Source organism: Acanthisitta chloris, unplaced genomic scaffold (genome assembly GCF_000695815.1).
Source record: "Acanthisitta chloris isolate BGI_N310 unplaced genomic scaffold, ASM69581v1 scaffold20029, whole genome shotgun sequence".
Taxonomy (NCBI): Eukaryota; Metazoa; Chordata; class Aves; order Passeriformes; family Acanthisittidae; genus Acanthisitta; species Acanthisitta chloris.
In genome coordinates, this window is record NW_008693401.1 from 67,281 (window position 1) to 81,683 (window position 14,403).

At 40.1% G+C, this 14,403-nt stretch overlaps 1 protein-coding gene across 1 annotated transcript; it reads right to left on the bottom strand.

Moving 5' to 3' along the window:
* Positions 1 to 2,681: 2,681 nt before the first annotated feature.
* On the bottom strand, positions 2,682 to 11,433 carry MTX2 (metaxin 2). Its single transcript, XM_009083068.1, has 7 exons — positions 11,341 to 11,433; positions 7,956 to 8,032; positions 7,138 to 7,230; positions 6,372 to 6,410; positions 5,847 to 5,972; positions 5,167 to 5,243; positions 2,682 to 3,187 (listed from the first exon to the last, which is right to left on the bottom strand). The coding sequence occupies exons 1-7, from the start codon at positions 11,399 to 11,401 to the stop codon at positions 2,980 to 2,982; spliced, it is 681 nt and encodes a 226-aa protein (XP_009081316.1). The 5' UTR covers positions 11,402 to 11,433; the 3' UTR covers positions 2,682 to 2,979.
* Between the last annotated feature and the right edge of the window lie 2,970 nt (positions 11,434 to 14,403).

The following is a 14,403-nucleotide window of genomic DNA, read 5'->3' on the forward strand; positions in this document are numbered from 1 at the left end:
TTTTCAGGGTTTTTTTCCTGAACTGTGCACAGCATGTCAGGAATAATTAGAATCAATGTCCTTTCAGTATCAGTGTCCTTTATAGGACTGTAGATTCCCACAGTTAAAGCATGGCTTATGAGCTCTGGTCCTTGGAGCTCAGCCCAGTCTGCTCCAGAGCACTAGTCCTGCTACCAATGTCATTTAAAAAAGCATAATGGTTTCTTGTATTTATGAAGTACAAAGTATGTCCTCTGGCTAGGATTTTAATAGCTATTTTCAACACTGGTAGCAAAGCCAAGATTTTCATTGTAAGTTTAGATATTGCCTAGAATGAGGTGCAGCCTGAACTACAAACCAGCCCTGTGGCAAACATGCTGCATAGAAAGAATCCTCTTCAGTCAAGGAAGTAAGGAATGCTTCTTTCCATTTAAATTTTAATAATTAAGTTATCAAAGTCACAAGAAACAAAGGGTGGTTAAACTTTCAGAAACTATTCAATCTAACCTGAGAGCTCAGTCTCTGCTTGTCCTCTCGCTTCAATATTGAAAACTCATGTGATTTGCCTGTCTCTGTATTCTTAAGTGCAGTCTGAGTAGCTCAGGTGGATTTACACAAACTTTGTTTGCAAGAGATGAGTATCTTTTGCCCAACCACTTCCACAGCATTTATTTTCTAGATGAGCTATTCAAAGCAGGTTAATGCATACCTCTGTGGGGTTTTTCTTTAGTACTCTGAAGTTACAAAGCTTGCTGTATGTTACCACACAAAATTTGCACTAACTCGCTGTGCAGCATTCAAGGTGGTATATTGCCAGTGCTTGCTCTGCTCACAGTAAGCTTGCCAAAATATAAAACCAGGGGTTTCATTCAATGCTCTTTCAAAGCAAATGATGAAATTTGGTTACAAGGTGGCTAATGGCCACTGCAGCCTTGAAAGAGGAGGAATACATGCCCACTTGCACTTTTTCAGACTGCATAAAAGTTAATAGGTGGGTTTGGAAATCCATTAAGTAAATTACTCCTGTAGTTCAGTCTGCTGGTAGCAGAAGAAGTGCCAAAACCACAGAAGCTATGTTAAAATCTTTCCTCCTGAATGGTGCTCTGCAAATAGCAAAAGACAAGTTTAATTTCTCTGGATTAAGATACTTCAATTCACACAGGATTTCCCCATCACCATGGCACTGCTACCTGTAGAGACTATTGGAGTGTTTTTCTCTCAAAGTAGCATGTATCATATTCCCACTAGACTAAGAAAAACCCCACAACAAATTTTTTTTCTGTTTTTCCAGAAGTTGCATTAATGCAGAAAAACTGGTTTGGAACATCTGGGTTGTCAGCTACCAACCAGTCTGATAGTGGAAATGGTCACTATGCAGTCAAGAGCTGATGGGGTTTAGTTTGGAAAGGTATGCAATATACATGTGTAAAATTCTAAGACTGAAATGTAAGACAAGGGCAATTTTCCTCTCCTGGCAAGAGTGATTTGATGAGATGCCAAGACCCCCTTACACATTAGTACTTAGGTGGATCTGACTCCAGTAGGAACTTAGGACTGTTGTATCAAAAACAGACAGCAAGAATTCAGCTCCATTTTCCAGCTGAACAAGTAAGAGTGGTCCTCTACAGTAGGAATGAGTAAGCAGCAGTGGTTCAGGAGTCTCAGAGTCAAAGGAGGCCCAGCAAGACCAAGGTACGTTGCTACTTTCTGCTCAGTTCTTAAGAGAGAAAGAAATGGCAGCCAAAATCTCATGGCCATTGCAATAACCACTTCAAGTCATTAAGTATTTTGACACTGAAGTGGTGTAGTCAAATGAATGTATTTCATAGTAAGAAAACACAATGGTCCAACTAGCCGAACAGTCTGAGCTGGTTCTCAGTTGTGCCCAGGACTTGCTGAGCGCACGAGGACTGTTTTTGACACCAGCACATTCCTGGGGTTGTTGGTGCTTCTGGAAAAGCATCAAGTACAACTGACAAAGCATCAGGTACAACTGACAAAGCAGAATAGAGCCCTGAAATATTAATCCTTGCCTACACACAAAAATTCTCCCTTGAAAAGTTCCATGTTGTCAGGGTTTTTGGAGCACTGCAATGATACTTCTTTATTTACTGCTGTATCATTGTGTCTACATGTACCACAGGGTAACATGGAGCCAGAACAACCAAGGCATGCCAGCCACGGTCTCATAGCAGGTCCTCTTCCTATGAGAACCACCCTAGCAAGAATGTCAAAGTTCAGAAGCAATATTAACATACTGGAAGTGGAAACAGTGAGACAGACACTTACCTAACAAATTAATTTCTTAAATAAACAGCAAGACAAGCTGAGGATTAAAACTTGGAAATCCTAGGGAGAAAAAAAACATTATAATAAAAACCCCAAAGATGAACTAGAAATAAAAACAGAGGCAAGACACACATAAGAAGGAATGATGGCCAGAAGCTACTTCGACACAAAATAAGAACTGCCTGAGCAAGGTCACATCACTTGTGTGCTGCAGAGCTCCAAGACATTTCTTTCATGCAATTTCTGAATAAATTATGGCTGAGGTAAACTTAAATCTCTAATGAGTCCTTTCATTCCCAGCTTAATAATTCTAACTAGTTTACCATACAACTGTCTTCCAGGTGCCATGCCAACAGGATCCCACTCATTAACTACACAGACATTAAACTTAGTAAGAAAGGCATTTAGAAATATCAGAGAGAAACTTTTTCAAGTGTTTTATTTCTTTGAAACAGATACAATATTTTTCCAAGGTCATTTCACAGTAAGTGGCATACAGGCTATTAAAATGGAAGTGCTCATACCGACTTTCTACATTGTGCACAATATATTCTACAAAACAAAAATGCATTTAAAGATTTTTCTTGCTTCAGAATGATTTGGCAGCTTCAAAAAGCTAACACACGTTTCCATTCTCAAAATCAATTAATCAAACAAAACCAGAAACTGCAACATGACCCACTCCAACCACCTTATCCACGTTAACCATGATTATCTCAGCAAAGACCTCTTGGCAGATCGAGCTGCAATTGCAGAGCTGTCTTTATCATGACCCTCAAAGTACTGCTGCTCTATTCGCCGACAAAAGGCTGTGAGATTACTGTAGTTCTTCACTTTTTCAGAGAGCTCATCGGTGATTAGTTGAGTAGTCAGGATTGTGAACAGATGTCCAAATACCAGAGCATCTAATTCAGTTGGTCTGTAAGAACAAACAGCAAAAAAAAAGGACAGTAATTTTGGAAGGCAAGTCCTGCTCAAGAAAAACCCTGCTGTTCTGAGTAACTTTTAGACAGCCATGCAGTCTAAGAACTGGGATGAAATCAGGCTACACTGAATTTACCAAATGCATGCAAACTGTGTATACAGTATACACACTACTTGTTCTCAGTATGGCATTTGCTTTGCTTTGGGGAGCTTAGAAATGTGGAAATAACACCTAGATTAGACAGTGTTACTGATCCACTATCAAACCATGCCCCACCTTTTAGTTCCGTACAAGGGCAAATGCTTATCAGGTCTTTTGAGTGTTTTCATTTTTCTTCTGCAGATGTATATTACAAGAAACCCAGCTATTATCTCACAAGTTAAAGAAAAGGGAAGGGGAATAAAACCCCTACTCCTTTTTTTTTTTTTTTTTGCTTTTCAACAGTTGGGAACTATCGAATCAACAGGAAAAGGAGTTCCATGGTGGCAGCAGCTGGAAACATCTCTTTCGCAAGAGGGGACAACACACAAGAAAACAGATATTTTGGGAATGTTTTCAATCCTACCTTATTCTAGCTACAAGCCTGAATTGTCACCTTAGACCTTTGTACATAAGTAGTCCATGTGCAAATAATTATTTTCTTTTTCAAATATATTAATAACTTAAGAGTACCTCTTTACTAGTGTTCAAGGTAAGTAGCATAAGGCTTTCCTAACTGATAAATGTTTTGCCTTTCTATTTGTGGATCACTAAGCACACTCCAGTGGAGATGTGAATCACTGTATAACAAACTTTAATCTGTCAGCAACAGGCTGCTTTTCTGATTTACCTCCCACAGACTCCCGAAAGTCATTGACTGAAAAATACCAGACTAAGAAGACATACTTTCTTACTAATACTTCAGACAGCTGAAAAAGCTTAAAGGTTGAAACTGTACCAAGAAAGCCTGGGTAAAAAACAAGAAACACAAAATCCCCAAGCTACAATTCTTTAGAAACATAGAAATAAAATTTAAGAGATATTATGTTCAATAATGATATGAGAAGATACAATTTAAACTTGTCTTCTATAAAGCATAGTTCCGTATCCTCCCAATTTACACTACCCACCTAATATCAACTTGGAAAAGATTAAGGGGCAAAGAAAGACACAGAAAACTAATCAAGACCATGTGCTGCCACTTGAATGCATCTTCCTGTCCAAACGCAGTAAACTGAAATCCAGACCTGAGCATTTCTAGACTGACCTATGCAGAGGAGACAAGTAGGAGCTAATGAGATCTTATTTAAGTCCATAATATTTAAAAAATATTAAACTATTGGAGAGAAAAAATATATTTTAAGTATTTTGCAACAGAAAGAAACCGGTGAGAGCAGAGGACATCCCATGAAGGTCAGGTCATTTCTTTTTTTTCTCCTGGCAATGTCAATCTTGGTTTTCACTTAGCATCTGGTCCTTTGTGGACCAGCTAGCTTGTCCCCTAGTTCTCAGAACTCACAGGCACCCTCATGCTAGTTCAGTTCATTCAGAACTGCCCTGGTGTTAAGATGAGCAAGACAAGCTGTCCTGGTCAGGATGGCACAACATACATTCACTCCTCTAGTAGAGAATGTTACCCAAGCAACACAAATATAGCTTTAAATGTGTTATTTTTAATAAGAAATTTACTGTATAAAGGTACACATTTGTAGCCTACATTAAGTTGTGGTAGATTCTGTAGAGAAGACAAGCAGGAGTAGAACTAAATAATAAATGGGAAAAAAACCCCAACAAACTTACAGAAACTTTCCTTTTAAACCCTTTAAATACCTATTTCTGAAATGTCATGTTTAGATTCCAGTCACACATTTGTATTTTTGCAACTAATCACTCAGCATTAAAATAAAACAGGAGCTTTATATATATATATGTAAGTGGGTATATATCTGTATCTCACATTCCTGGATGCAATATTTCAGTAAAGAGCAACTTACTGCTTATTGAAGAAATATGGTTGTGTTCCTAATCTCTGGGAGAGAGCTTGACAGCACTGATCTACATCTTCAAGCACCTATCAAAACACACAAGAGAGAAAAATCCATATTGTCAGGAAATATCAACATTGAAAAAAACCCCTCCTTGCCCTATTTGCACTGACAGTAGGAACAAGGAACATACCATGTTGGAATATCAAAAGCTGTCAAAGTCAGTCAAACCTACATAGTAGGCAGGTTGCTAAGTGTTACTTAACCTGACATTTGATGCAAGGCAATTCTCATTAAGTGCTTCCCGTAACATTTGTAACTAAGCTTAATGAAAGGTACTTATACCTTGAAACTTGCCACAATCCTGCCAAGTGTGACTAGGATTGTCATACAGGAAGTGGGGAAGGGAGTTTACAACTTATTTTCAGGACTACAGCCTAAACTAACACCAACAGAGATGTGCAGCCATGGTGAAACATCCTTCCCCCTCTCACCCCATCAGGTTGCATGTACATTAAGATTTATTACTGCTGAAGGCAAACACCTGACTCGAGAAAATGTTTTAAGTGCAGAATATACATTGTACTACATCTGTTTAAAGAACATACTACTCTCCAAAGCCTATTGAAAAAAAAAAAACGAAGAAAAGAAAACAGAGTAAAGGAATAAGCTTCACTTTTGACACTGACCTGCTCAGGTGTCTTTCCAGCCCATCCAATGGCTTTCATCTTTCGCCTAACCTCCCACTGCTTCTGATAGGACAAAATGCGGTTAAGAGGCCATGGGTAAGGGGATCCATACCTTGGGTGAGTAATCTGTTTAGAAACAGAAAGATCCTGTGTTATAATATAAAAAAATACAGGTACCTCTTGCACAAAACAGCTAACACTGAAACATTTCTATCAGAAAGGGAGCTGTAAAAAAGAAAGGGAATTCTGTGGTATGCTGTAATTATTTGCACAGAATCTGTAGTTTGCAGCATAACTAAAACTATTACTTCACTATTACAAAACCCGTATCTATTCTGCAATCAGCTACCTCCAGGAATGACACAGGTTCCCTAAAATGTATATGCAAGCGAAATTAAAGTGAAAAGACTGTATCATTAATGGTATAAACCTCCATGTTTCATTTATGAGTAGGGACTTGCAGTTGTGAGCAAAAGTGTTTTCTCATTAAATTTTAATTAAGATAAATGCTGCGGAACCACTCACCTCCTCTACTGTAACATCATCACACCACTGGAGATACAGCTAGGGAGAGAAAGAACACTTACTGAAACTTCCTAATAAAGAAGAATACAGAGACAATCATTTTTCACTAGTAGAATTTTCTTTTCTATATTAGATTAAATTTCCATTTCATTTCTTCTGTTAGACCTCTGAGTGTCAAAAAGAAATTAAAACTGAAAGGCAAAAGCCCAGTTAGTTGCCAGTCCTTACTTTACCAGCACCAGAACTAAGTGGAGACTGAAGCTGGCTCTGACTGCCCATGTCTCACACAGCTCAAGGTGCAGGTTACCAGTCCTCAACTCCTCAGCCATCTGCACCTTGCCAGCATTTCCAACACTGCTCCCACGCTGAGACTGCATCACCTTAACTGGCCACAGACACGAATCACAGAGGATCCCAGCCTCCCACTACACACATGAGCATGCTGGCTGTGGAAAGAGAGTGGTGTGCCTGGTCAGGTGTGGGTTGGGGTAGGATCCCAGGAACCACTACCATTTTCCAGTTGATTACTTCTACAGCTGTGTGACACACTTCAGTTAGGTGAGGAGAATCACACGTGGCTTGTGTCTACAGGAACACCTAAGCAAGCAATCCACAGAGTACAGGTAATTTATTCCTGCCTCCTTTCACCTCAAAAGTTGTTGACGTAATCTAAGAACAGCAGTATTTCCACTACAGGAAAAAATCCTAAAGCTCTCTTGCCTATAGTCGCTTCTCTAAGTGTGTGGAGTTACTGTGGCTTTTGTACCTCTGCTGTCAAGAGCATATTATTGACCAGTTCCATGTAGGCTTTCATCTCAGCTTTTTGGACTTCATCCAACCCATCACTGAGAGAATGGCCCTAATGGGAAAAAGAGGAAAGACACACATATAAGAAAGGATATTGGAATATTCAACAACATATGACCCAAGGACCTTTACAGTCAATGAGCTTTGGCTCAGATCCTGATCTCTTACATAGGTCAATAACAAATTATATATGAAACTTTTTACATACAGTATCGTTTAGAATTTAATAATCATAATGTAACTGATCTAATCTACAAGAAATTTAGACTATTATCAGTTATAGATGAACACACTTTGAGCACACAGACTCCTGGTTAGTGTATCTCTGTGGCAAGAAGTAAACACAAATTTACACCTGTGATAGAGCTTCATCACAGCTCAGTGAATACACAGTATGTTTTAAAACAGAGGGGAAGGGTAGGGATGTAGGGGAAACAAAGGCAAATTTGAACAGTACCTGATACTTCAGGATTTAAACCAATCAGTTCTGGGTTTAAGAGCTCTGAGACCCAGACACAAGACATGTAGAAAGAGAGTCTCAGAAACTGGCACTGATGCAGCTGTCCTGCATAGAATTTACTTCCAGAATTTGAGTAAATTACAAATATTTTCACCTCACAAACTCCTACTCCAGGACACCTTTCTTTTAAAACAGCACTAAAGTCCTAAACTGTTTTAACAAATTCAGTAACATTCCAGAAGAGCACACCACATCAGCACAATGCTAAGCAGGATTAACATAATAATCACTAATTCATTAAAACAGTGTACTGTTACCTTGGCTTTTACAAACTGGACTATGGGCCCAAGTTCAGATACTACTTGATTTCCCACATGAATAAAGGGTACTTTGCCTGTAAAATGAGAAATGTATTGTAATAAGAAGTTTTTTATCCTGTAAAACATCATTTACAATTTCCAAAGTAATTAAATATTGTAGGTATACCCAAACATCAGTGTCAGTGTTTTTTTCAAATAAGCACAGATAAAGCTAACACACACAGCTCACTCAGTGAATATTTGAAATAACAGACATCCTCCTCTTGATCTTCCTCCTCCTGAAACTCTTCTACATGCAATACTTGGAATTGCGTATTTCATATTACTGAGTGAGATCCACTGATTTCTATTTTAGTAATGGATTTTGCTTTGCTGGAAAGACTTAATTCAATGTTTCACAAAATCATAGAATGTTAAGGAGTTGGAATTGACCCTACAGATCATCTAGTCCCAACCCCCCCTGCCCTGGGCAGGGACACCTCCCCACCAGACCAGGTTGCTCAAGGCTTCATCCAGCCTGGCTTTGAACACTGCCAGGGTTGGGGCAGCCACTCCTTCCCTGGGGCAATCTGTTCCAGTGTCTCACCACCTGCATAGGAAAAAAACTTTTCCTAATATCCAATTTAAATTTCCTCTTTTTCCATTTGTACACATTACCCCTTGTCCTGTGCAGTTCCTAACAAAGAGTTTATCTGAAGTACAGCTGGGAAATCCCAGGAAAGCAGACAGAGAACCTTGGCTAGTTTTATGACATGGTTCATTTCCACCATCCCTTCTAACCCACTGGTGGGGGCAGCTCTGCTGAAAGGACAGTGGGAGACATGGCACTGTGCCCAGAAAAGCAAGCAGAGAGAAGTGCGAACATACACTCAACAAGGCAAGGGTCTTGATTCTCCCCCCTCCTCCAGTCGTTTACATTTCTAATGGCTGGGACAGCCAGTTCCTGTTGGCTGCCCCTGTCTTCACCCTCTAGTTCTTAGTTGACATTTGTGAGCCCCAATGGTCCTTGGGTCAGGAAAAGGTTCTTGGTATGAGACCCACAGCTTCACGATCTGGGGGGCTGAGAGAGGGAAGGAGCTTCTCCATAATCATGGAAGCAAAATGGAGTTAAAGCCCTGAGGGTCCAGCATGGAGCAGGCCTAAAATTGGCCTATCCTCAAAAGGAGACTGGGAAACAGCAGTGTCAGTGGTGGGATTTGTGGGATTTGCAAAGGGCTTCCAAGTCTGTACACACCACCTTCTCTGCTTGGTAACTTTTCTTACACACAGAACTGAGCCAAAGCTTTAAGGCAGATACAAGAGGGAAGCCCTGCACTCACAGCAAGCCATGAAGCATGACAGAAGTTGCCCTGTGCCCTTTTTCCCCGTTCTCAATGTGTGAAGCTGAGGGCTCCTGCTCTAATCCACACTAACCAGGTTGCTTTTCCTTAAAATCTTCAAGTGCAATTGACAGACATCAATCATACATTTAAGACTAAATCTTTTCGGATTATTTAAATTATTGAAACAATAAATAAAATGGAGATAAATGCTGAATGTTTTGTAGTACTGAAAATGTCCTCCAGCCCAAAGGTAGCAAATAAGTCTGCTCAGTACAGTGGGCACAGGACCCTTTTACCTTCCTACCTCTTGTCATAGGCAAACTCCACTCTTGACAGAAAGCTCAAAGAGCAGGATCAGTACCTGCTGACTCCTAATATGTTATTAGCAATACATTCACTCTTTTCTCTGAAACACAACCTACTGTCCAGCGTAGCTCAAACTCTGTTCATATTAACATCAGATTCAGTCATGTTTTTTATCATGAGCTTCACTTCTCACTAGTCAGCCTAAGGGTAATAAATGACATGCATCATACCAACAAAGGCTTCATCTGCATCCACACACTGCACATTGCAGAAGGAAACACAGACCTCTGTGCTGCAGAATACAGCGGTTTCAGTTAGACTGTGCTTCACACACCAAGACAATCCTCTGGTATCATCATACTTTTGACTCCCTCAGAATGGGTTTTGTCATTACAATGACTATGAGATAAACAACCTTCCTGCCAAAACAATGAGATGCAGATCTTTGTCTGCTGCTGTGAGACAGAGGGTGGTGGGGAGGAAGAAGGAAACAAATTAAAACCTTCTCTGCACTATCATTAAACCAATATAAAGATAAGAAACGAGGCAAGTGAATAAAAATAGTAAGGACTTCAGGAGTAAGGGCAAAAAGAATACATGTAATTCTACCTACATTTAAAATTGAAGCAGTACCATTTTCCCTCTTGTGCTCCTTGTTTTCAGTAGAAGAAGGAAGTGCTCAGACCCAAATTACAACACCAAATGCCAGTAGTTGTGGACATGGGGTGTGAGTGGCAGAGAAACGAGAGCATGTACCTGTCATCAGTCCTAGTGCTGTGCATGCAAGATGCCCCTCATTGATTCAGCATTTCAAAGGTATCGTTACTTACTAATAAATAATTTATATATCTACGTATTTTTCTGTTTCTTCACTCCTGCCAAGCAACTGTTTGGGGGTTTATTTGTTGTTTTTTTAAAAATAACCTCATTTCACTGCTTTAACCAAAATATCAGTAACTGCAGCAGAACCCTTACAGCTGGCAGGCACATACTGCAGGCACTTCCATATGGCAGTCATCAGCCAGAGCCAGGTAATCAGTAAGTAAGTACCTCCTCACACAACAAAAATCTGAGCCAGAGTGTGAGGGTTGCCAGACTTCTGTGCCCTGCATTCTGTAACTCTCTCTGATTTTTAGGCACCCTTCTGAAGCTGGCATTTTTAGGAAACCAGCCACCTCAAGCAAAAGGTAGGCTCTGTACCCTTCTAATACTTAAATTTATTGGTGGTGGGTTTGGATTTTTTTTCCAGATGGTCTCACAGATTCTGAGCAAGATTTAAAATCACCTGTCACCCATAACAGTGACAATGCACCCTCGGTCTCTTGTATCAACATCCTGGCAATGATCTCCCAGACAGGGTAACAAAAGAGAATCTTTCTCAGGTGTTGTCTCACTGCAGCAATACGAAAATATAGCAGCATTCCTTGGATGCACAATAAAGCCACTTCTGGAAATGCGAATCTTTCTGCTTCAGGACACAACCATTTTCAGGCATTTGAGAGAAGGCCTCCAGCAGGCACTGAACTGTCTGAATGCAGGTACTGCAGTCCCAGGCATGGCTACACATTGTGCCAACGTTATTTTGCATCTCACTGTTGTGACTCTTCGCAGAGAAGAAACTGCACTGGAGAGGAGGAGAAAAGGCAACACACTCACGGTAGCACTGCCCGACTGTTATCAGCACGACAAGGCATAGTTGCCATGGTATCAAAAATGAGGTATAACATAGTAATCTAAATGAAGGCCACACTTACCAGATGGGGACATGTACTCAGCATTTGCCCTGCAAACCACCCGGACTGGCAGATTGCACATTTGCAAAAAGGCCTAGAAACAAAGAGTAGCATTTTAAAAGCATTAATACACCAGTGACAAACAAATGTGGAGCTCTCAATACAATTTGATTGTGTTGGCTAGTTCCTAGCACATGTTTATGAAGTATAGCTCCTTACATACTGTTTTTAGGAAGAAGGAATAAGAGTAAGTAAAGGAAAAACAAGGGGTTTTTAGCTTCCTTAGACAACTGGTTATCATCTACTTTTACTGTTTTTTCAAGATGAGCACAGAAGCAGTCAGTATCTGGCAGACACTATTAGTGCTGGGGCTGCACAAACACAAGTGACATTTTGCCCCTCCTGAAAATCATAGCACTTACTTCTCCTGGCTAAAGCTGTCCAATCAAGTTCATGTTGTGTAACATGGCAAACACATATGGCACATTCTCATATTATAATTGAAATGGCTGCTAGAAGTCTTGCTCTGTGATACTGCAGAGTACAAGTCTGCCTTAGGACAAAGTACTTACTAATTTTAATTTATGGGATTCATGGAGAATGTATGTGATCAATTTACCACCTCTTTTAATCTGTATTCCTAGATTCAAAGCATTCTTAGCACGATAACAATTTTTGTCAGTACCTGCCATCACCACAAAATCCATAGTGTGTTTCTGGTGAAATACCAAAATATCAAGAAACATATTTGCGATTTAGACAGAACATGGCAAATAAGGAATCTCTTAATCTCTGGAGACTCTCACAACTCAAAGTCATATCATTTTGTCTCTACAATTAGACAGGTCACAATTCTGCATTCCAAAATTATACCCATTTATCCACCATGGCTTGAGGTAAAAAGGTCTACAGCAAGAAGGCTCCCACCATGAAGAAAACTGCTGCTGGAACACAGATCTTTCCACATGAGCCTACTTCTAGCTCTACAGATTGCAGGATTTGGCAGTAAAGCACACTCTCACAGCTTTAGATGCTCAGACTAATCGCAGACATGAAAGACACCTAAACCTTAACCTTGAGATTGCTCGTCCCTGCACTAAATGAGACCATAAGGCATGAACTAAGACTGGCATCAGCCCTGTTCCTTACATCACGGCTTATGTAGTATCCACCACGCAAACAAAAATGGCCCAAACAACCCCTCTCCTCTCTCCTGTGCTCTTCAAGGCCTTTACTCCCAAATCCTATCCCAGTCCAGGGAGAAAAAAAAAAGCCAAAATCTTTGGTCCTTTTCCAACCAAACAGAAGAACTGCACAGTCCATTATATTTGGCTCTTGTAGGTTTAGGTGGCCTAACTCAAATACCAATCTCAATTTACAGAAAGAAACTATGGTCACAAACTGCTAGTAACATTGATTATGGCTGACAAGAACCCTCCTCAGAACTGTGATGACTCTGCAAAATCCATCAGAAACACGAATTTCTACATCTTTTGATTTCCTTAGCCTAACTAACTTATAGCCCTAGACAGACAGACGTATATAAAGAGAGGGTATTAGTCATGGTCAATATAAGCCAAATACTTCAAGTCCTGCCTATTTTGCAATAAATTGGTCTCTACAGTGTTTCATCCCAAACAGAACCTCTATTACTGCTTAAGAATGCAACCATCACCCAAAGGAAATACAAGGCACTGGCCACATTTGACATCACTTCACACTTCCTAGGTCTGTGCACCCATCAGAGTCCACCAAAAACTGAGGATCTTGCTATGTTGGCACCCCAAACACTGTGCAAACAGTAAGAATACCCAAAGGCCTAATTCTTCAGTCATTTACATAATTTAAGGCATTGGTCTGTCTCAGTCCTAGATCTCTTCCTTTGCCAGCTGACTCTGCAAGACCTAGCTAACTCTAGGCTGCTCCAGCTGCTGTTACATGCATCATGTCTTCTGCCCAAACTGGTGTTTCATAAGCAACTCCTTCAGAAATAGTTAAGAGACAAGAATGCAGACTCTGGTTTAGACTGCACACATATTACACTCTTATGTCCCTGCTAGACACCAAAAACATACACTAGCTCAACTGGTACACAGACTTCATTCTTCTGAAAGCTCTACCAACAGTTAACACCATCACCGCAACAAGACTCTGCTGCAGTGGAACAGAGGGCACCAAACAACAGCTCTAAATCTTTAGGTGGGAGGAGTGAACTTCTACCATACTACTTAATCCTAAACTTCTGAATTTCTTCTAAAAACATGTGAGGTTTCATTTGGTCTAGGCTTAACAAATTAATTTCTTTCAGAGTAAGGTACCAAATTAACTCTGCAATTCTGCAGTGATGAATTTTGTAACTGCCATGTACTATTCAGACTGCAAGTTCAGAAGCAAAAAAAAGTCTGAACTGCACTGGAATTAGGGCAACACATGAATAAGTTAAAAGCTTATAAGTACAGAGGCACATTTAATCAAAATGAGGTGAATCATGGAATTCTTTTTGGTTTTTCATATCAGCATATCAAAAATGAGACATGTTGGCACGGAACACTTAGGTTACATGATTTGCTTCAGCAAATTATTGCTTACTGTACATTGTATTGTACACAGGCCTCTACATAGTACAAGGTTTCTACCCAAAGCAGTTTGTGACTCTGAAAAATAGTCCTCAGCATAAAGGCTAAACTACAAATACAACCTTTTCAGTGCAAAGAGCTGAAACAAGTTTGCATCAAATCTGACCTTACTTTCTCTCCTTCTCCCCAATAAACATCCCACAGACCAAGGAATATCAATCTTTATTACATCTGGCAGGGAAATTCCACCTCAGTCTCTGGCCTCGTGCAAAGGGGATTCAGAAAACGTTGAGATTTTGGCATCTTGAAAATGCAAACACACTGAGCCCATGTGCCTTTTTGTACTTTGTAAAGAAAAGGGGAGAGAGGAGCTTGAACCAGAATTGAACTCTAACGTGGAAACAAATATTATACATAAAAATGTTTGCTACTTGGCATAATAAAGGGCAGACTCTAGCAACCTTAGCAAAAAATCAGTCTGCACTCACTGAGATTGCAAAACTGAAGC